This window comes from Carcharhinus amblyrhynchos, chromosome 8 (assembly GCF_965287045.1).
Source record: "Carcharhinus amblyrhynchos chromosome 8, sCarAmb.v2.hapA, whole genome shotgun sequence".
NCBI classification, from domain to species: Eukaryota; Metazoa; Chordata; class Chondrichthyes; order Carcharhiniformes; family Carcharhinidae; genus Carcharhinus; species Carcharhinus amblyrhynchos.
Window position 1 is genome coordinate 73811773 of NC_137331.1, and position 23581 is coordinate 73835353.

A 23581-nucleotide genomic window follows, 5' to 3' on the forward strand; every position below is an offset into this window, starting at 1 on the left:
GGAGCTGATAGCTTCACTGTTGCTTTTGCTGCAAAGTCTGGACCATTATGATATTTTGAATTATAACTTGATGGAATAAACCAGAGTCTGTCCAGTTAGATTTCTTGCTGCGTACCATAGTTGAAGAAGGGAATGCTCAGAAATTGAAGGGTGAACTTCTGTTTCTCTTCATAGGATTGATTTCACATTGACCGATGATGAAGAAAATAATCAATTCATTCTGGATCTTGCTGTTTACAGGTTAGCTTTGCAACATAATGCAGCAATTGAATAAACAATGACAGACTGTAGCCACCTGAAAATGAAATTTGTGATTTTCAGAACATTATAATAATGTACAGATTTGAGCAACAAGTTGATATTTTCTGATACGAGTTGAGACCGTTAATCACATTCATACCCATAGAAAGCTGGCATTCGGAGTTGCCAGATACCTGATCAGGGCCAGATATCAGTGTTTCCATTGTAGTAAAAACTGGTTCTTTTATGATTTTGAATTATTTTTATATTATTTGGGCAACTCAATTGTCATCTGCCTTTTATGCTGTTTGTTGAGGAGCACCATTCTAGTTATTCCCATATTTTCAGACAGAGTGGAATTTTTCCCCATGTCAATTTTCCCATTATTTTTGCTTTTGGAGGAACAAGTGGAGGGGAAACAGAGGAATGCCAGATTAGTGAGGCAGCAATAGTATCTACTCAACTGTATCACACCAGAATTTAGAGCTACAGGTGTACGTACTTGCAATTGAATGAAAGACAAAGAAAGCAACCACTAATTTGTTCCATGTGCTGAAAATATGAGCTACAACCTAAATATACCATAAGCAGTATTCTGCTGTTTACATCCACACTTTAGAATTGTAGGTTTCCTAAAGTGCATCTGTAACATTTGTCAAATAATCATGTACAGGTACCTTAAGCAAGTCAGATTAAGCAGATTATTTGGGGGTACTTTTTAATTTCACTTCTTCAAGATTTTATTTTGGGGTGGTATGGTGCCACAGTGGTTAGCACTGCTGCCTCTCAGTGCCAAGGACCTGGGTTCAATTCCGGCCTCAGGTGACTGTGTGAAGTTTGCACATTCTCCCCATGTCTGCTTGGGTTTCTTCCATGTACTTTTTTGAAGGGGTAAGCAAGAAGGCAGATGAGGGCAATGCAATGAATGTTGTCTACGTGGACTTTCTCAAGGCCTTTGACAAGGTACTGCATGGTAGGTTGTTGCATAGGGTTAAATCTCACAGGATCCAGGGTGAGGTATCTAAATGGATACAAAATTGGCCAGAAGCCAGAGGGTGGTTGTAGAGGGTTGTTTTTTAAACTGGAGGCCTGTGACCAGCGGTATGCCTCGGGGATCAATGCTGTGTCCACTGTTATTTGTCATTTATATTAATGATTTGGATGAGAATATAGGAGGCATGTTTAGTAAGTTTGCAAATAATACCAAGATTGGTGGCATAATGGATAGTGAAGAAAGTTATCTACAATTGCAACAGGATCTTGATCAATTGGGCTAGTGGCTGACGATTGGCAGATGGAGTTTAATTTAGATAAATGTGAGGTGATGCATTTTGGTAGATTGAACGAGGGCAGGACTAACTCAGTTAATGGTAGGGTGTTGGGAAGAGTTACAGAACAAAGAGATCTAGGGGTACATGTTCATAGCTCCTTGAAAGTGGAGTCACAGGTGGACAGATTGGTGAAGAAAGCATTCAGCATGCTTGGTTTCACCAGTAGGAACATTGCATACAGGAGTTGGGATGTCTTGTTGAAGTTGTACGAGACATTGGTAAGGCCATACTTGGAGTACTGTGTACAATTCTGGTCACCCTATTGTAGAAAGGATATTATTAAGCTAGAAAGAGTGCAGAAAAGATTTTCTAGGATGCTACCCGGACTTGATGGTTTGAGTTATGTGGAGAGGAGGGTGCTCTCATAGGGGTCTATAAAATAATGAGGGGCGCAGATTGGCTTGATAGTCAATATCTTTTCCCAAAGGTAGGGAAGTCTAAAACTAGAGGGCATATGTTTAAGGTGAGAGGGGAGAGAGACAAAAATGTCCAGAGGAGCAATTTTTTCAGTGTCTGGAACAAGCTGCCAGAGGTAGTAGTAGAGGCAGGTACAATTTTGTCTTTTAAAAAGCATTTAGACAATTACATGGGTATGATAGGTAGAGAGAGAAATGGGCCAAATGCGGGCAATTGGATTAGTTTAGGGGCTTATTTAAAAAAAAAGGGCGACATGGACAAGTCGGGCTGAAGGATCTGTTTCCATGCTGTAAACTTCCATGACTGTCTGTGCTCCGGTTTCCTCCCACAGTCCAAAGATGTGCGGGTTAGGTTGATTGGCCATGATAAATTGCCCCTTAGCATCAGGGGAATTAGGACTGTTAATATGTGGGATTATGGGGATGGGACCTGGGTGGGATTGTTGTTGATGCAGGTTCGCTGGGCCAAATGGCCTCCTTTTGCACTGTAGATTCTATAATTCAGTACTTAATTCCCTGTGCAATAAAAGTACCACAACTAAAAGCACATGAATGCAATTCATACATTGGTGGTACTGCATGCTTGCATAGCTCAGCTTATTGTTTATTCAATGGACCAGGGAAAAATTCAAAAGTTATTAGTGAGATGAGATTAATGTGTCACACGCTAACTTTGACAGCATCTTTGAATTATTGGATCGCAGGTGCAATTAAAATATATCACAAATTTATTCACTGAACTCTTAAAAAAGAATGATACAAATATTAAGAGATTGGTGCTCCTCTCAAGAAAACGTCATGTTTTACTTGTACATGAGAAGTATTTTTTCCAAAACTAATATAAGTGTACAGCACTCAATAAGATAGCCAGGGGATCTTCTTCTGAGGACAGTGTTACAAAAGTGAGATTCAATATTTTAGTGCAAATGCTGATCTATTCTTAAAAATTAATTCCACAGACATATGGATACATCTCTACTCGATATTGATGTACAGCCAACCCATGTTTGTGTAATGGTAAAAGGAAAGGTCAGTATCTATTAAAAGTATAGGCAATATAGTATTAATACTGCAGCTATACTACCATAATATTTGAAACATGAAAGCATTTAAATCTTGAGACCTATGTCTGTTTCATCCACCTGTTTTATGACAATTATATCTTCTTTTCAAGGTATTTGTCCAGTTTTGCCTTTAGGATTTGTTGGTTTTTAAAATTAATTCATGGAAAGTGGGAGCCACTGATTGGACCAGTATTTATTACCTATCCAGAATGAGATGATGATGATGAGCTGCCTTCTTGAACCACTATTGTGTTTTAGGGAGAGAATTCCAAGATTTTGACTCAGCGACAGTAAAGGAATGTTGATATATTTCCGAGTAAGGATGATGAGTGGCTTGGAGGGGAATTTACAGGTGCTGATGTTCCTAAGTGTTTGCAGCCCTTGTCTTTCTAGATGATAGTGGTATAAAAACAGAAAATGCTTGAAAAACTGAGCAGGTCTGTCAACACCAATGGGGAGAGAAATGTTCTTCATAAGGATTTGAAATGTTAATTCCATTTTTCTCTCCACAGATACTGCCAGACCTGTTGAGTTTTTCCAGCATCTTCAGTTATTTCAGATTTCCAGCATCTGTAGTATTTTGCTTTTACTTTTGTTAATAGTTGGTTCGTAAGGTGCTGTTGAAGGAGCCTTGGTGAGTTTATGCAGTGCGTCTTGTAGATGGTACATACTGCTGTCACTGTGCGCGGTGGGAGGGAGTGAATGTTTGTGGATGGGGTGCAGATCAAGTGGGCTGATTTGTCCTGAATTTTTTGAATGTTGTTGGAGCTGCACCCATCCAGGTAAGTGAAGAATATTCCTTTACACTCCTGACTTATGCCTTGTAGATTGTGGACAGATTTTGGGGATTCAGGGGATGAGTTATTGGCACCACATTCTCAGCCTTTGACCTGCTTTTGTAGCCACAATATTCATATGGCTAGTCTAGTTCAGTTTCTGATCAATGACAATCCCCAGGCTGTTGATAGAAGGGAATTCAGTGATGTTAATGCCAATGAGTATCAAGAGGTGATGGGTTAGATTCAATCTCAGATGGTCATTGCCTGGCACTTTTGTGATGTGAGCGTTACTTGCCATTTGTCAGCCCAAGCTTGGACATTGTCCAGGTCTTGCTGCATTTAGATATAAACTACTTCAGTATACAAAGAGTCATGAATGGTATTGAACATTGTGCAGTCATCAGTGAATATCCCCACTTCTGACCTTATGATGGAAGGATGGTTATTGATGAAGCAGCTGCAGATGGTTGGGCCCAAAACAATATCCTGAGGACCTCTTGCAGTGATGTCCTAGACCTGAGATGATTGACCTCCAATCATTACAACCATCTTTATTTGTGCTAAGTATGACTCCAACGAGCAGAGAGTTCTCGCCCCGATTCCTGCTGACTCCAATTTTACGTGACTCCTTGATGCCACAGTGAATCAAACAATGCTTTGATTTTGACAACTGTCACTTTCGCCTCTAGAGTTCAGCTCTTTCGCCCATGTTCAAACCAAGGCTGTAATTTGGTCAGGAACTGAGTGAACCTGACAGAACACAAACTTGGCATCAGTGAATATGTTATTGCTGAGTAATTACTGCTTGATAACTATTTCATGACCCTTTCCATCACTTTACTGATGATTGAGAGTAGACTGGTGGGGCAAGAATTGTCCTTTTTTTGTTACAGGACATATCTAGGCAATTTTCCATGTTGCTGGGTAGATGCCAGTATTGTAGTGCACTGGAACAGCTTGGTTAGGGGCTTGACACATGGTAGAGCACAAGTTTTTAGTATTATTGCCAGAAAATTACCAGGGTCCATTGCCTTTCCAGTATCTAGTGCCTTCAGCTGTTTCTTGATATCATATAGTGAATCCAATTGGCTGAAGACTGACACGTGTGATTCTGTGGACCTCCAGAGGAAGTTGAAATAGATCATCCACTCAACACTTCTGGGTGAAGATTGTTGCGAATGCTTCAGCCTTGTCTTCTGCACAGATGTGCTAGGCTCCATCATTGAGGATGGGGATATTTGTGGAGCCTCCTCCACCAGTAAGTTGATTAATCACAACTGGGTGTGGGAGGACTGCAGAGCTTAGATCTGATTTGTTGTTTGTGGAATCACTTAGCTCTGTCTATCACTTGCTGCTTAAGCTCTTTGGCATGCAAGTAATCCTGTGTTGTAGCTTCACCAGGTTGAAGGCTCATTTTAAGTGTTACTCCTGGCATGTGCTCCTGCAGTCTCCATTGAACCAAGATTGATCCCCTGGCTTGGTGGTAGTGGTTGAATGGGGAATTTGCCAGGCCATGAGGTTATAGATTGTAGTCGAGTAGAATTGTGCTGCTGCTAATGGCCCACAGTGCGTTACGGATGCCCAGTCTTGAGTTGTTAGACCTGTTTGAAATCTTTCTCGTTTAGCACAGTGGTAGCACCACTCAACATGATGGAAGATATCCGCAATATGAAGACAGAACTCCATTCTAGAAGGACTGTGCAGTGGTCACTCCTACTAAACTGTCATGGGCAGATGCCTCTGCAGCAGGCAGGTTTGTGAGGTTGACGTTGAGCATGTTTTCCTCCTTGTTGGTTTCTTCATCACCTGCCGCAGACTCAGTTTAGTAGTTAAGTCGTTTAGGACCTGGCCAGCTCAGTCAGTAGTGGTGATACCATGCCATTCTTAGTTATGGACATTGAAGTCCCCTACCCAGAGTACATTCTGTGCCTGCTTCCATGATTCCTCCAAATGGTTTTCAACATGCAAGGTAACTGTTTGTCAGCTGGGTGGGAGCAATGGGGTAGTGGTGGTGGCAGGCATTACATGATATTCACAAAAAGTTGCCTTGCACATTTTTGACCTGATGCCGTGAGACTTCATGGGATCCAAAGATGATGCTAAGGACCCCCAGGGCACCTCCCTCCCAGTTGTTTATCATTGTGCTGCTGCCTCTGCTGGGTTTGTCTTGATGGTGGAGCAGGATGTACCGAGGGATGGTGATGGTGGTGTGTGAGACATTGCCTGTAAGGTATGATTCCATGTGTATGAATGTGTCAGGCTGTTGATTGACAAAGCTTTCCCAGTTTTGACACAAACCCCCTGAAGCATGTCAGAACCTTCCAGGTCATTTGGGCAGCATGCAGTTAGGAACAGGAGTAGATCCCTCAGCTGTCGAATCTGTTCTGCCATTCAGTAAGCATGTGGCATTGATGTACCTGGTGCTTAAGTCAATGCTAGATTTTCTGTCTGGTTTTATTTGATTTTTTTTTCCTGTGGTGGATTGATACAACTGCGTGGCAGACTGGGCCTTTTTCTATTTGTTCGTGGGATGTGGGTACTACTGGCTATAATAATCTTGCTGAGACCAATCTTCCATTACCAACCTCTTTTATTTACAACATGCGTCAGGTATCACTTCTGCCCTGGTGTCCCTCGATTGCCGGCCTGAGTGGAGCCAGCTGATTTTAAACTCCCCACTGCTCTGTCTCTATTGGGCGAGCCACTACTCACTTAATAGGAGAGCTTGTACTCTACGAAGCCCATGGCAATGGCAATCCTCAATAGCTATTGTAACACTAGCTAAGCCATTTATTGACCATCCCTTATTGTCTTTAAGAAGATGGTTTGCTGTCTTCTTGAACTGCTGCAGTCCAGTAGGAATGCTGACTTCAGAGGGCAATTGAACCTTAACCTTATTTCTGTGGGTCTGGAGTCATGTGTTGGCAAACCAGGTAAGACTGGGTGTGAATGTGGAGTCACATGGGTTTTTATCGCAATCTAGTAGTTTCATGGTCATCATTATTAAGACCAGCACTTTTTTATCCCAGGTTTGTTTTAATTAATAAAAATTATTGTAGTGTCTCCAGAACCTTAGTTCAGGCCTTTATAATCCAGTTACATTTCCACTGCCAGCATGGTATGCAAGACTCTCGTGCCAAACTACATAATTTTGTCCTTTGCGACAAAATTGAACTTCCCCCAAAGCAAAATAATTCAGATTTTTTTAAAATATGAATTTAGGCCTCTTTAAATCTATGTCATATCCACTTAGCTGTTTTGTTCTTGACCAAGTCATCCATTGTAAAATGAGGCAACTTAATTTGTGATTTATTTTAAAAGAAATAGTGACAGCAAATGAACTGTAATAATTCTCCCGTTGTGGTGTATTACATTGTTTTATCATTGATTTTAGGTATTTCAGCTGGTGCTTCCAAAAGAAGTAAACCCTGACAGCAGTTCTGCAAAGAGATCCCAAACCACAGGACATTTGCTTGTTACAATGCCAAAGGTACAGACTCATACCATGCACGATAGCTTTTATCACTGATTGCTTCACTTTTATGTTAACTTTAAATTTAATAAATTGTGATGTATTGTAGTCATGTGTTGACAAATTGATCTCATTTTGGTATTTTTATCTGGGGAATGTGTTCTGCAGCACAACAATCAGTATTGGGTGGACAGAAATGAGCCCTAATTAAGTATTGGCAAAGTGGAAGCCAGTCATCTTGTGTGTCTCCAACAGACTTAGTTGCCTAGCTACTGACTCCAACACTTTCCATGTTGAGGCCTGAGTGAAACTGTTCAAATCCTTGGTCTCACATTTATCCCAAAAATGAGCTTCCCAACACATATCTGAACAATCACTGAGACTGCCTATTTTCACTTCTGCAACATTGACTGATTCTGCCTTTGCCTCAGTTCATCTGTTACTAAATACTCTATTATGCCCTTGTTACCTCTAGACTTGACTATTCTAGTGCACTCCTGGCCGACCTATCTTCCATAAACTTGAGGTCATCCAAAACTCTGCAGCCTGTGTCTTTACCTATCCAAGTCCTGTTCACCCTAAGCCCTGTATTCACTGACCTGCACTGACTCCTGGTCAAGCATTTTAAAATTCTCATCCTTGTCTTCCAACCCCTTCATGTTTCACCCTTCCCTTTCTCTATAATCTCCTCCAGTCCTACAATCAAGAGTTTGGTGTTCCTCTAATTCTGGCCTCATGAACATCCCCAATTTTAACTGCTCCATCACTGGTGGCTGATAACATTTCTGCTAATCTATAAACTTGATAATGAACCCCCTTGATTTTGATCAACTGGGTCAGTCGGCTGATGAATGGCAAATGGAGTTTAATTCAGATAAATGTGAGGTGATGCATTTTGGTACATCGAACCAGGGCAGAACTTACTGTAGGCCAATGGGGAGAGTTATAGAACAAAGAGATCTAGGGTTATAGGTTCATAGCTCCTTGAAAATTGAGTCACAGGTAGACAGGGTGGTGAAGAAGGCATTCTGCATGCTTGGTTTCATTGATCAGAACATTGAATACAGGAGTTGAGACATCTTGTTGAAGTTGTACAAGGCACTGGTAAGTACATGCTTGGAATACTGTGTACAGTTTTGGTCATCCTATTATTGAAAGGATATCGTTAAACTAGAAAGAGTGCAGAAAAGATTTACTAGGATGCTACCAGGACTTGATGATTTGAGTTATAACGAGAGGTTGGCTAGACAGGGACTTTTTTCCCTGGAGCATAGGAGTCTTAGGGGTGACCTTATAGAGATCTACAAAATAATGAGGGGCATAGTTCAGCTAGATAATCAATATCTTTTCCCAAAGTTAGGGAAGTGTAAAACTAGAGGACATAGATTTCAGGTGAGAGGGGAGAAATGCAAAAGGCTCCATAGGGGTAATTTTTTCACACACAGAACAGTGAGTGTCTGGAATGAGCTGCCAGAGGTAGTAGTAGAGGCGGGTACAATTTTGTCTTTTAAAATACATTTAGACAGTTACCTGGATAAGATTAGTACAGAGGATATGGGCCAAATAAAGGCAATGTTCTTATGTTCAATTGGGATTAGCTTTATGGTAAAAAACTGGGCAATATGGACAAGTTGGGCTGAAGGGCCTGTTCCCATGCTGCAAACCTCTCTGTCGACACGCTGCCAGAACAGAAATCTTCGTTGGCCTTGTATGGGATTTTACGATCTTGCCCAAGCGAAGGCCATAAAATCCCGCCACATGACTCTAATACCATCTTCTAACCAACCCCCTCCCCAAATAAAATCAATTGTTAAAAATAGTTCAAGGATTGCTACATCAGTGCGGAATCATTTTTATTGGTGCATATCAAGCACTAATGAAGGTATTAAATTGTATTAAAACTTTTCCTAGCACAGGTTGACCCTAGCTTTATGGCAACAGTAAATGCACCCAAGTTGTGTAACATTGGGTTGGCACCAATGTAGTGTTTTTTTGATAGTTGGTGGTTAAGCAGCATCAAATGAGCCATAGAATCCCTTCATGACCTTTCCCCTTGCCTTCTCTGGAATCTCCTCCAATCCCAAACCTCACGGTTCTGAGCTCTTCTAATTCTGGTCTTCTGATGGGTAAAGGCAGAGGAGGTGATCAGAAAAATGCCAGGAAGCAATCAAATAGAGGAGAGAACTGTATTACAACTCTTCCCTCTAGAACTCCCTACTCATCTAAGCTCTCAACCCTGCAACTTCTCCCCTTGATTTTTAAAAGTTTTCTAGAGATCTTTCTTCTCTCCAAGTCATTTCTGTTTCTACTCAGCACCTCAATTTTCTCTCATCTCACAATACTTTTCTGATGTCTCTGTATGTGGGGAGTGAGATATATGTATGTTGGACTTATTTAAATCAATGTTCTTGAACAGAGTTCTAATTAAAAACCACATTGTGTGAATGAAATTGGCACAGGTGGGGACCTGAAACAGGCAGAATCTCTTTTGCTTGTAATAGGCCCCATGTCCAGCTCTGTTGAAGAAAATTCACGATGAGTCAAATTCCAGCAGAGCTGCATTCAAATTTGGAGTAAACAGAACCATGGAGGACCAATTTGCCGCATGAATATGTCTTTATGTAACTTGATATTCCTACAAATGCAGTTTATATACTATACTGTATTTGAAATGCTATATATCCGATCTTTCTAACATTCATTACTTTATGTTCTCAGCTTCAAATGCTGAATAAAAAATGCAGTAAAATAGTAAAAAAAACTTTATTCCATTTGTTCAGTTTGCCATGGGTTGTCCTTAAAAGAATTAGCATGAGAAAAGCTCTGTATATGTTTTCTGTTTGTGTGCTGTTTTCAGACATGCACAATACAATCCACTTTGTTTTCAATGCAGTCAAGAATGGTTTTGGTGCAGTGTGAACTCCTGGAGCATTTGTGCAGCCTTTGTAGCATGTCGTGCCTTGTCTTGAAACAGTTCAGCCATCCATCACTGCAGGTGAACTCCACAGGTGCCAGCTTCTTCACCATGGCAACTGCCCTTTCCTGCAGGATTGGGCCAGAGATGGGTTGCCTTGAACCATGTTACCAAAGCTGCTTCAACGTTCAGTTAGGCAGCCATTTTCATCCTCTTGCTGGGGAAAGTGTCTGTTTCTTGAACTGATCCAAAATGTTCTGTTTATTTTTCAAATGCTGAACAAACTTGATGGCAGAATTTCCCATTCTTTTACAATGACTGCTTTCCACTTCATTACTATGGTTATCCACTTTCTATGTTAAAGTCACCTTCTTTCGATTGACAACACTTTTAACTTTCTTGCAGGTTTCAACATACTGACATGCTTTGCACATTGCTTCACAGAGAACTATCTAATCATTCCACTCTGGTCTGATTCCTTTTCACATGATCCCTGGCAGATGGGCTGGCTTGCTTGTTTGCTGTATGGATGAACTTCTGCAAGGGATTTTGGCATTATTTTTCCTGCCGGCACTAAACTCGGATCCACCACTGCAGATTTTTGGCTAATAAGGGGATTGTTCTGTAACATTTGCTATTCTGCCAACAGAATGGTTGAGCATTTTGACACTTCTCAAATTTCGTGTCATCAAGATTTCACTGTGTTACGCAGGCTATAAAACAAGCAACAGATGTGATGCCCTTTACCTATCCGGTTTCACCCTCAATGTAACTTCCTATAGCCAAAATAATTATAATTCCAAATCTTATTTTCCCAGACTTATCTTTGTTATTTTTCCCAAATATTAATGATTAGGTTGTCTTTGCTTTTAGGAGCATGTTACTTTTCTTAGTGTATGTGTGATAGATATACTTAATTATTTCCAATATGAAATATTTCTTTCAGACACAAGGGATGATGAAGGCAAAACCTAAAAGCACATCTAGAGCTCGATCTGCAACAAGCACAAAGCCACACACTCATGAAACAAGGTATTGATTGTGTTCTAATGAGTAAACTGTTTCCTCTTTTTCAGTAACAACAATTTGCACTTATACAGCCTTGGGCCAACTGTGAGACACACCTGCAGGAGTGTGCAAAAGATTAGAGGCAGAGGAATGGCAAATTCAGGGAAGAGATGTAGGGCTGGAGAAGGTTATAGAAAGGAAGGGATTCAGTGAAGATTTTAAATTTGAGATCTTGGGTGACTTGGAGCCAATAATGAAGAAAAGAATGACCTTTACTTAATACAGAATAGAATAGTGGCACTATACATTGAATTTTACACAGGGTGGAGGATGCGTTACCAGTCAAGAGACTATTTGAATACTACTGTATGGAGGCTACATGCTTGTACGTGAACAAGAGAGAGGAAATAAATGCTGTGAAAGGAAGGGAGTGAATGTTGATCCTTAGAGAATTAGAGAACAAAGAGAAATTGTGAAGGAAAGCACCCATAGTACTCCAGAAATCCAGGAAGGAGTCCATTTTCCATCAGTGAGGCTTGGGCACATACAAGTTGCAGGCTGGCTCTACCATTATGACCATTGCAGCATTCACAGCGGCGAGGCCTTCCATTTATCAAGAAACTAATTGCAAGTATAGTTTCAGTATTAAACATTCTGACCATTGGTCTGCAATTTAGTGCGGTTTCATGTCTGGATTCGATATTCTTGGCTGTCAGACTGTATAGTATCTACACAAAGACAATGTATAATAGAAGTTGGCTTGTTGACCACATATCATTCATGTGGTGTTAGTGTAGGATGTTGCCTATTAGGGAAATTAGGCATAATCAACTTGTCTTTTCTGGTTTAGCATAGGCAGTCAGTTATCACTTACTAGAACTCTTCCATGTTCATTTCTACAGTTCATTTATGTTGCTCTGAAGTAACTTCTTTTAAATTAAATTGTAGGAATGAGAAATGTGCTTTCACTTTTATTTTGATTCCACCAGCAATACTGTGCTGTGTCCACAATTACTGACATCAATCATCAATCATTAATCTATTAATGGTTACTGACTCTACCAGTTGAGACTCTACAGACTCTAAAATAGTTGAGAAAACTGCATTCTGTGTAGTCTTCATTTTCCATTTTATAATATCCCTAGTTTGGGTGGAATGTTAATATTCAATATGTAAAGATTTTTTAATACATATTCCTGTTTAAAATTATCCTTGTTATATCCCCAGTGTTGTTATTTCTGATAAAGGATTCAGTTTTATTCCTTAATTTACTGCATTGCACTTGGGTGAGAATATTATGAGGGAAGTCTGTGTAACATAGAAAGTATGTCACCCAAATAATAAATAACACTTGAGAGTTTTTGTGACATATTTGCTGATACAGCTGTAGAAATTGTGTATTGTTTCTCCATTGGCCTACATATTATTTTTTTCAACTTTTGGTGAACAGATTTTTTTTCACATTTAAAGCACTTTTAGTAGAAGTTCCTAAAGAGACATTAGCGAGCATTTAAGGGCATTCTTCGTCTGTGGAAAATTGTTTCAAATCAAATATGACTCTTTTTCAGAATATGACTTTTCCAAAACTGTCTTTCTCTCTTTACAGGTGCTGCCAAACCATCTGGGCATTTCCAGCACTTCTTTTTATTATAAACCATTTCCCTCACTAGGGATTCTAGAACAATAGCAATTAATCTTAAAATGATGGATATTCTACTTCAGAATGAAATCAGTAAGATTTTTGCTATGGGTATCAAGGATATGGAATCAATATGGCTAAAGCATTTTAGATTTAGATCTGCCATGATTTAATCAAATAGTGATCAAATAGTGGTTTAGCAGAACATCCCTACTTTTTAATCCTATCCACCGAGAAATATTTAATGCTTGGTTTACTTCTTTATGGTCTTACTAATTTGTGATGCAACTTTTTAGTGATTTGTGTATATGTACTCCAAGATCACTTTATTCCTCCACCAAGACTTGCATTTTCAAAATTGAGAATAACAGTGGTCCCAGCATTAATCCCTTGTAGAACGCCACTTCCTTCCTCACCACCCCCTTACCCCCTTTCTTCCCCTGTGGAATAAATATCCTTTATTCCCAATCTGTTTTGTTTTTTGTTTTGAAGCCAATTTGTAGTCCATCCTGTTACCACTCCCTTGACTCCACATTCTCTGGTCTTATTCATTAGTCTATTATGAGGGACCTTATCAAAGATGTTTTGAAAATCCAGATAAATTGCATTTACTTCTGTACCATCGTCTATTCTCTCTGTTACCTCCTCAAGATATTCAGAAAGGTTGGTCATGCAAGAATTTTGCTTTTTGAAATCCATGCTATTTTTTATATATTGCATATTTTGTTACCAGATGCTCTAGGTGTTGTTTTATTCCCTCCTTTACTGGGGATTCCATTATTTTTCCTACCACCATTGTTATGCTGACTGATCTATAATTCCCTAACCATGTTATGTTCCCCTTCTTAAATATAGGAATTACATGAGCTACCTGCCAATCTTCTGTTATTGTATTTTCTTCTAAAAAATAGTACTTCTGCCATCTCTTCAAGGGTCCTTTAACGTCTTTGAGTTTGATTACTTTATTCAATATATCTTTTTAAATGCACTTTCCTCATTATCTGTCTCATCCTTCAATATTATGTGTACCTGTTTTATCCTTCTTGTAAACATTGAAGCAAAATAATTATTTAAAATTACTTAGTTACAGTGAAGTTTTATAAGATGACTGTGATGTAGACTGTCTCTAATTTAAAGTAAAATCGAGTAACAAAAATCTGCTTCAAGTTATGCCAAACAACAAGCATGTGTGATTGGTTACCATGGGAACCGGGAACCCAGGTCACGTTTTAAAATATACATGTCTAGTTTAACACCTGAAAACAAAGGCAGAAGCAGATGTTCTTGTTATTGCGGACTTCCTGCCTCAGGTATTTGAACAGTGACATGGAGAGAATGAGAGAAAAATCAGCTGTTGTTACAGTCTGCAGTGAGAAAAGGCTGTTTTCTCTCTTAGCTATCAGGTAGAATGCTGTGGAAAGCTTGCCCGGTGATCAAATAGGAAGAACCCTCAGTGATTCAAGGACACGGGAAGATTTGCAAAGCAGAGTGAAGGAATCACTGGCGGGGATTTTGCTGCTGAAAGTTAGTTTGAGAATTCTCAGAACTAACAGAGAACCTTCAATGGTCACTGAACATCACAATTTGGTGAATTGGGAAGAGAACCTGTTGGAAAGTGGGAGTGACTATAGACCGTTTCCTAAAAATACTGCAATTCTTGGAAAATGTGCTGTAAAGATATGTATACTGTGGGGTTATAGATTGTGTTAAAGCATTAGTAAGGTTTATCTTTTTAAAACATTAATTGACTAATCATTACTTAGTAGGCAATGTTGCTTTAGTTTGTTAGTTACAGTAAAAGTTTTAAAACTTGAAATCTAATCATGCACTGAGAATTATAGTATCCTTTTTTAACAAGTTATAGGTCTCTGGGGATCATAACAAACTGGGGGCCCTTTCAGGATATGAATCCAGAGACAGGGAATAGCCGCTCAAAATAAAATCTTCTCCTATCTATTAACTTGGTTTGCATCATACTATCAACTTCTTATAATGTGTTATATTATGATCACCATTGACTAGATGTTCCTTCATTTTCACTTCTCCTCTCCTCTAGTTCATTTCCCATTGCTATATCCAATAATGGATCTTCCTCTGTTGAACTTTCTACCAACGGGTTTAAAGGAAGTCCTGTACGCAATGTAGGAACTCTGTTCCTTTATCCCCGTACCTCCCCGTATCAAGGTAGTTGAAATTCCATGATTATCGTTCTATATTTTTTACAGTTCCCTAATTTCATATTTTTTCTTTCTTTCACCTCCCTTCCACCAATGAGACACACCAATTAGTGTGATTGATCAATCATTGTGTTTTATCTCTATAATTTGGATTGTTTTGTCTTTCTGATGGCTGCACTTATTTTTTATTATTATCCCTAACAAATGCAGCAATCCAGCTCCCCTTTTTTCCTATTTATTTTCACAAGTACCTTATACCCTGCTAAGTTTAATTCACAATCCTGATTTTTCTGTTGCCATTTTTTCATTAATCCCCACCATGTCTGATTACTTCTCATTTATGATTGCCTCCAGCTCTCCTGCTTTATGCAGTGCTGTACAGACATTTTAACACAATCTAATGGGATTTTTTCATACTTGACATTTATCTTTTAACTACAACTATTTACAATTTATATCAATGACTTGGTTAATGGGACTGAATTTATGGTTACTAAATTTGCTGATGACGCAAAAATGGATAGAAAGGTAAGTTGTGAAGAAGATATAAGGATTGTGCAAAGGGATATATAGATATATAACGTGGGAAAACATGAACTTGTTCACAGGAAGAGTAGAAAAGCAGCATACTATTTAAATGGAGCGAGATTGCAGAACTCTAAAGGACAGAGGGATCTGGATGTCTGAAAAGTTAGTATGCACGTGTGGCAAGTGATTAGGAAGGATAATGGGATGTTGTGTTTACTGCAAGAGGAATGGAATATAAAACTAGGGATGCTTTATTGAAGTTGCATAAAGTGTTGTTGAGACCACATTTAGAGTATTATGTACATTTAAGAAAGGAGATAAATCCTTAAGGAGCAATTCAGTGAAGATTTATTTGACTAATACCTGGGATTTTGGAGGGTTACGTTGTGAAGAAACATTGGATAAACTTGAGCCTGTACCATTGGAATTCAGAAGAATGAGAGATGAAACATGTAAGATTCTGAGGGGACTTGACAGGCTGGTTGCTGAAAGCATGTTTCCCCTTGCCGGAGAGACAGAAACTACAGAACACTGTTGAAAAATAAACCGTCTCCTGATTAAAACAGAGAAGCAAATGCATTTCTTCTCCGAGGGTGGTGAATCTTTCAAACTCACTTCCCTAAAGAACAGTGGAAGCAGGGTCAGTGAATATTTTTAAGGTAAAGATTCTTGACTAACAAGGGAGTCAAATGGTTATCAGGGGTAGGTGGAATGTGGACTTGAGCAGAAAGTGGAATTGTTGTGGGTGGAGATTAGGAACAGCAAAGGGAGGAAGATGCTGGTGGGTGTCGTTTATAGGCCCCCAAATAATGATATGGAGGTGGGGCGGGCTGTTAACGTGCAAATAAATGCGGCGTGCAGGAATGGAACGGCGATAATTATGGGGGATTTCAATCTACGTATTGATTGGTCGACCCATGTTGGACGTGGTGGGCTTGAGGAAGAGTTCTTGGAATGCTGCCGGGATAGTTTCCTTGAACAGTGTGTGTTGGAGCCGACGAGGGAGCGAGCTATCTTGGATCTGGTGTTATGTAATGAGGTGGGTAGAATTAGGGACCTTGTGGTGAAGGATCCTCTTAGGAAGAGTGATCATTGTATGGTGGAGTTTCTGATGCAGATGGAGGAGGAGAAAGTGGGTTCTTGGACATGTGTCCTTTGTTTGAACAGAGGGGAGTACGGTAGGATGAGACAGTGGTAGCCTTTTTCCTCGGATGGAGAAAGCTAGCACGAGGGGGCATAGCTTTAAATTAAGGGGTGGTAGTTATAGGACGGATGTCAGAGGTAGGTTCTTTACCCAGAGGGTGGTGAGGGATTGGAATGCCCTGCCTGCTGCAGTTGTAAATGCGCCTAGTTTGGGGGCGTTTAAGAGATCCGTGGATAGGTTTATGGATGGAAAGGGATTGGTTTAGGTTAGAAGGTCATTGCTTTTTAATTGGTCGGCGCAACATCGTGGGCCGAAGGGCCTGTTCTGCGCTATGTTCTATGAATTGGCGCATGTTGATTGGGGGAGCACGTTGGAAGGTAGGTCTGCTGAGGAACAGTGGAGGATCTTTAAGGAGATCTTTCTTGGTGCTCAGCAGAAATTTATCCCGATGGTTAAAAAGGATCATAGGAGGAGAGATAATCAGCTGTGGATAATGAAGCAAATTAGGTCAGCGATAGGTGGGAGCTTGAGAGATTTGGCAAATGTCATGGACACAAGACAAAGAGAATGGTAATAGTTTTAAAGACTATAGCAGGTACTAGTTGTGGCATAAAGGTCAGATAGTGGAATGTGTTAACAGTGAAACAAGGATCGGCGCTGTCTGACAGTGTGGGGAGGAGTGGTTTGAGGGAAAAAAAAATATCCAAAATGGAAGAGAGAGTGAAGGATGTGACTAGTGCGGTAGACAGAGAGGAACCGGTGGATGTGGTGTTTCTCGATTTTCAGAAGGCATTTGATAAGGTGCCGCACAAAAGGTTGCTTCAGAAGGTTAGGGGGCATGGAGTTGGGGGTAAGGTGTTAGCGTGGATAGAGGATTGGTTGTCTAATAGGCAGAGAGTTGGTATCAATGGGTGCTATTCTGATTGGCGGTTGGTGACTAGTGGAGTGCCCCAGGGATCGATGCTGGGGCCTCAACTATTTAACATTTATATAGATGATCTGGAGGAAGGGGCTGAGTGTAGGGTGTCGAAATTTGCTGATGACACAAAGAAAAGTGGAAAAGCAAATTGTGCGGAGGGTGTGGAAAGTCTGCAGAGGGATCTAGATAGGCTAAGCGAGCGGGCGAGGACCTGGCAGATGGAGTACAATGTTGGCAAGTGTGAGGTTATCCACTTTGGTAGGAATAATGGTAGGAAGGACTAGTACTTACAGGGCGAAAAGCTGCAGCATGCTATGGTGCAGAGGGACCTGGGGGTCCTTGTGCATGAGTTGCAAAAACCCAGCCTGCAGGTGCAGCAGGTGATCAGGAAGGCAAATGGAATGCTGGCCTTTATAGTGAGGGGGATTGAATATAAAAGCAGGGAGGTCTTGCTGCAACTGTACAGGGCACTGGTGAGGCCGCAGCTGGAGTACAGTGTGCAGTTTTGGTCGCCGCACTTGCGCAAGGATATTTTGGCCTTGAAGGGAGTGCAGAGGAGGTTCACTAGGCTGATACTGGAGATGAGGGGATTGAACTATGAAGAGAGGCTGAATAGACTGGTTTTGTACTCATTGGAGTTTAGAAGGATGAGAGGGGATGTATAAGATAATGAAGGGGATGGATAGGGTAGAGGTAGAGAGATTCTTCCCGCTCAGAAAGGACAGCAGGACTAGAGGGCACAGCCTCAAGATAAGGGGGGGAGCAGTTTAGAACAGAGTTGAGGAGGAACTTCTTCACTCAAAGGGTGGTGAATCTCTGGAATTCTCTGCCCGTTGATGTGGTGGAGGCTACCTCGCTAAATATATTTAAGACATGGATAGATAGATTTTTGGTAGGCAAGGGGATTAAGGGTTATGGGGAGAAAGCGGGAAAGGGGAACTGAGCCACTTCAGATCAGCCATGATCTTATTGAATGGCGGGGCAGGCTCGAGGGGCTAGATGGCCTACTCCTGCTCCTATTTCTTATGTTGTTATGAAGCCCAACACAAAGTGGAGAAATAGCACTTCATCTTCCAATTAGGCCCATTAGAGCCTTCTGAACTTAACATTGATTACAACGATTTCAGATCATGAAATCTGTTCTTCATTATTTCTTATTTAGATACAGTCTGTTAATTTATGACATCTTTCAGTTCCTGCTATAGAAGATATGTTCTGCGTTTTGAACTAAACATAAGAAATGTTTTGTCCCATAGAATCCCTACAGTGCAGAAGATTCAACCTATCAAGTCTGCACCAACTCTCTGAAAGAGCATCTTACCCAGGCCCACACCCCACCCTATCCCTGTACCTCTGTACATTTATCATCTTTATAATCCATCTAACCTACACATCTTTGGAGTGTGGGAGGAAACCAGAGCACCCAGAGGGAACCCACGCAGACACAAGCAAAATGTGCAAATTCCACAGACAGTCATCCAAGGCTGAAATCAAACCCAGGTCCTGGTGCTGTGATTCAGCAGTGCTAACCACCATGCTGCCCATGGCAATATTTAATTGATATAGCAAAAAATTAGTTGAGTGTTGCATTGGATTAAAATAAGACCAACTATTTGGCAGCATCAGAAACAATTCCAACACACTTTTAGTTCAAATATTCCACAGATGATCTTGGTGGCTGTTTAAACAGGCATTAATGAAACTAGTAGACAGAAAATAGAAAACATGCAAGTAAACATGAAAGTAAAAAGATAGGGTAGGATGTGTGACGAAAATAAGCGTTCTTTTTCAGTTTCACAGTGTACAGTATAAGGGATAAATTGAATGAATTGCAGATGCAAATTCAGCTTCTTGCATAGGGTGATGGAATTTTGTTCTGTTAATAACAATTACTGATAGATCAATTGTTAGTTTTAAAGTTATGATAGATTTTTGATACTGAGAGATTTAGGGCAAAGGTAAATTTATGGAGTTAGGTCACCGTTCAGCCATATTGAATAGCAAAAGAGGTTCAAGGGCTAAGTAGCATACTCCTGTTCCTATGTTAGGTTTTGTGAATATGTTAATAAATAGCTTGTTTTAGGACCCAACCACCAAACAGATTTATTATATGTTCAGGATCACTCACAATCTAAAACAGGGATCACTGAAAGCTGCCATCAGAATTGGTATGCTTTTTAATACCCAATCTGAACATGGAGCCAGGCCAGGCATTAAATGTGTGCACTGCTGTGTTGCTGCTCGGTCCTTCCTGACTACCTTCCACTCTACACCAAGATGATTTTAACTTTCTCCCACCCCCATCCCAGCTGCTTCCATGGCCAACACCCACACTTTACAAATACTATCCCAATGAGCCAGGCAGACCCATTTCCTCTGGTGATTTCTTTATTGGCTTTAATATACAAGTTATCCCTGCTCATTTTGATGAGCGTACTGGTATGGGCTTTTGCCAAGTCCATTTCCATTAATGGCATTAAAACTTTAGTCCTGCCAAATGAATCCTACATCTTTTATAACCATGCAATAAAAGAAAACTAATTGACATGCCAAATTTAAATGGACGGAAGGAAGAAATTTGAAAGGTGTTTTTGTTTTAAAAACCTATTTGTTTCACTGTTCAAAACGAAAATCATATTAACATGCAAGATGATAGTGAAGAATGAAAAGATCAAGCTGGTAGTACATTTTGTTCCCGAGGAGGTATGTTAATGTTCGACAGAAAATGTGATCAAGAAATAAGATGAAGGATTTGAATGGTCAAAGATGGATTTCAAAAAATGTAAATAGATTATGATAAGTGCAATATGAAAGGAAAACTGAGAATACTGGAATGCTGCATCATAGTGATTTAGACGCACAGAAGCAAGTGTTGGACCATTCATGAAGCAATTGAGACTACATAGTTGTGGTTTTTGAGTAAATAATGAACATGTCTTGAACGAGTTACACTACCGATGAAGAAATCCTAGCAAAATCTGAGACAAAATGAACTCTTGCTGAGCAAGATCAGGAGGAGATGGTTGCCATTTCTTTAGCACATTATAAGAAATCGTGACTTGGAAAGTTTCTTGCTGATGGGAAAGACTGATGGTAAAAGAGATTGAGATAGTCAAAGAACCATTTTAAACTGCCTTGCCAATTGTATGAATGTACAGTCAACAAAGATGTTCTACATGTCAAGAACAAGATTAATATGGAAGTCCTGTTAGGGCGTGGTCCCTGAAAAGAGATTTGGCACTTGTCGGGCAATACTTGCACTTTTAATGTTCATTTTCTTATGTTGCACTTAATATTTTGTGAATTTATATTTGCCATCTAAAGCTAGAAAATAATTGAAATAGTGATCTCATGGTGAGTATAGTTTTTCTATGTTTCATGGATTAGACCATGGATGGGATATTTGCGATACGAAAAAGCAGTCAAAACATTGTTATCAATATTACATAAAAACTGATTGCACTGAAGCTTAGTCCAAGAGTTTTGTCAAACAAGAAGATATTCAAAAAGGTGACAGCTGCCATGAATTCTCATCCATAATACCAATTTACCAAAATTTATTTCACTGCGGCACTAACTGTAAGTTACACCTAGTGAAATACTCATTGGGAAGCCACTCTTAACCTTAGTGCTGGTTTCTTTGACAGCACCCAGTTACAGATGTTCTTACTTCCAAGTGACACTGATGAAAGATGAAAGAAAACAGGGCGGTGAGACAATAGAGAGAGATTTTCTCCATCATGCATGATGCTAATAGCTATCAGTGAAGGCCCTGGGAATCTAGTAGATGATGAGCAATTGGCTATGCAGCCCAAATCACCATGGAGTCAATTTCAGACCTATTTCACTGGTGTAAGAACATCTGCAGCCAAATGTGAATTATGAAGATGTATTGTCGGTCGCAGGCAAAGATATTAGTCCACTTCTTGATTTGACCTAAATTTCCTTAGTCTAGCATCAGAATCATATGCACAATCAACTAATGTTCTGGTAATAAAGCTATATAACAAGTTACTGATACATTAGTCAGCATTGTCTTGGATTCATTTTTCTATCCTAATGACTATAAGCTGGACCATAACAGTACTGTTCTACTCACCACATTACTGTGTTTCTTAAAGTATTGGGACTCGCCCAGTATTATCTCAGGTTCACAAACTGCAGCCTGCAGCTTGGTAAGTTGATGTGCTGGTGTTTGAAAGTAATATTGAAAGGGAAGCGGTTTTCTGTGAGGGATTAATGTCCTGGCTCACTGGTGCTGTTGATAGATTGCTGACAGTGTGAAAAAATGATGGTAAGTATATATGACACTATTGTTCCTGACTGACATTGTGACACTTCACAAGATAATAAGTATGTGGTATTGATTTGCAAGGGACTTGGTGAGAAGGTGGGCAATAAAGACCTGGATGGGCACCAACGCATTGCCTTGATGAGATCTTTTGGATTCTTCTCTTTCCCAATGCTCAGTCAGGAGTTTCAGAGACCTTCTGAAAGGGGTCAGTAGAGTTAACTCCTCCAACTTGGTCTGATTCCATATAGTATGTGCAGCGTTGTCATGGAAGCAGAGTAAGATTAGTGTACTGTAAGTTGAAAAAGCACATGCAGAGAAAGTGCTCAACCTGATCTGATATAGCTGGTCAGTTGACTCTGCCTGGATTTGGCAGGTGGTTTTACAGCCATTATATCTGGGCTGGGCAACAGCGTTGATACATGCTCTCCTGCCTGCTTCAGTGGCCAGATTCTTGAGTGCCCAGCAAGTCCTTAGGGTGAAACTCGAACCTGGGACTTTCCATCTCAGAGAAGAGTTGCCAAGTCCATTCAGGTTCCCTTGTAGCTAAACCATTTGTATCTTTATGTGTCCTGTTTTTGAATACGTGAGTATACCAAAGCTTTAAATTAATTTTCAGCTGTAATGTGTCCAAAGGATAATATGATCACTAAAGAGCTTGGCAGAGTCCAGCAGTAAATGTGTAAGTGCAGTGGGTGGTAGAGAGACTTAAACAGTGTAATAATCTTATCGAATGTCTTGTCACATTATTCAATAGGACAACTCAACAAAGTGAGAAGTTAGAAGTGGATCCAAGCAAGCATTCATCTATTGACTTGTCCAATATAGTGACAGAGAGGAAATCAGTTGCTCAAGGTCCTCTCACCTTTCATCAACAGAAGGTATCAGAAAGGATCAATGATGACTTTGAAGATAATCCTGAGGTTCCACCACTGACTGATTAAGAATGGATATAAATCAGCACTATTTATTTGGATGTCTGATAGAGTGTCAGTCTTCTACTCATTTAATTAATTTATAAACTTTTCTATTACTAAAATTATCTGGCTTGTTGTTTCTTATTAACTCGGGTGTATAAATTACAAAGATATAAGTGGAGTTTATTCATGTATCTATATACTGTTTTATTAGCTGTCTATATTTCATAAAAATCGTAAGATATCAGAGCAATTGACCATTCTGCTCCACTATTCAATATGATCATGGCTGATCTGATTGTGTCCTTAACTCCACTTTCCTTCTACCCTCCATTATTCTTGACTACCTTGTAGATCAAAAATCTGTCTTTGTCAGCCTTGAATATATTCAATGACCCAGTGTCTACTGCTCTCTGACAAAGAGAATTCTAAAGACTAATGACTCGCTGGGCAGCATAGTGGCACAATAGTCAGCACTGCTGCCTTACAGCACCAGGGACCTGGGCTCGATTCCAGCTTGAGTCACTGTCTGTGTGGAGTTGGCACATTTTTCTCATGTCTACGTAGGCTTCCTTTGGGTGATCCCGTTTCCTCCCACAGTCGCAAAAGTGTGCTGGTTAGGTGCATCAGCCGTGCTAGATTCTCTGTACCCTAACAGGCACCTGAGTGTAATGACTAGGGGATTTTCACAGTAACTTATTGCAGCGTTAATTAAGCTTACTTGTGACACTAATAAATAAAC

General features: G+C 40.1%; 1 protein-coding gene across 2 annotated transcripts in view; it reads left to right on the forward strand.

The window, feature by feature from the left end:
- dnaaf11 (dynein axonemal assembly factor 11) overlaps positions 1-23354 on the forward strand; it is a 49378-nt gene extending 26024 nt beyond the window's left edge. For both annotated transcript variants that reach the window (XM_080194273.1, XM_080194274.1), the window contains 5 exons: positions 175-240; positions 2947-3016; positions 7225-7320; positions 11163-11248; positions 22680-23354. In XM_080194273.1, coding sequence (XP_080050399.1) covers positions 175-240; positions 2947-3016; positions 7225-7320; positions 11163-11248; positions 22680-22866 — 505 coding nt within the window. In that variant the 3' untranslated portion in view covers positions 22867-23354. The remainder of the gene's footprint in view (positions 1-174; positions 241-2946; positions 3017-7224; positions 7321-11162; positions 11249-22679) is intronic.
- Positions 23355-23581: the final 227 nt, after the last annotated feature.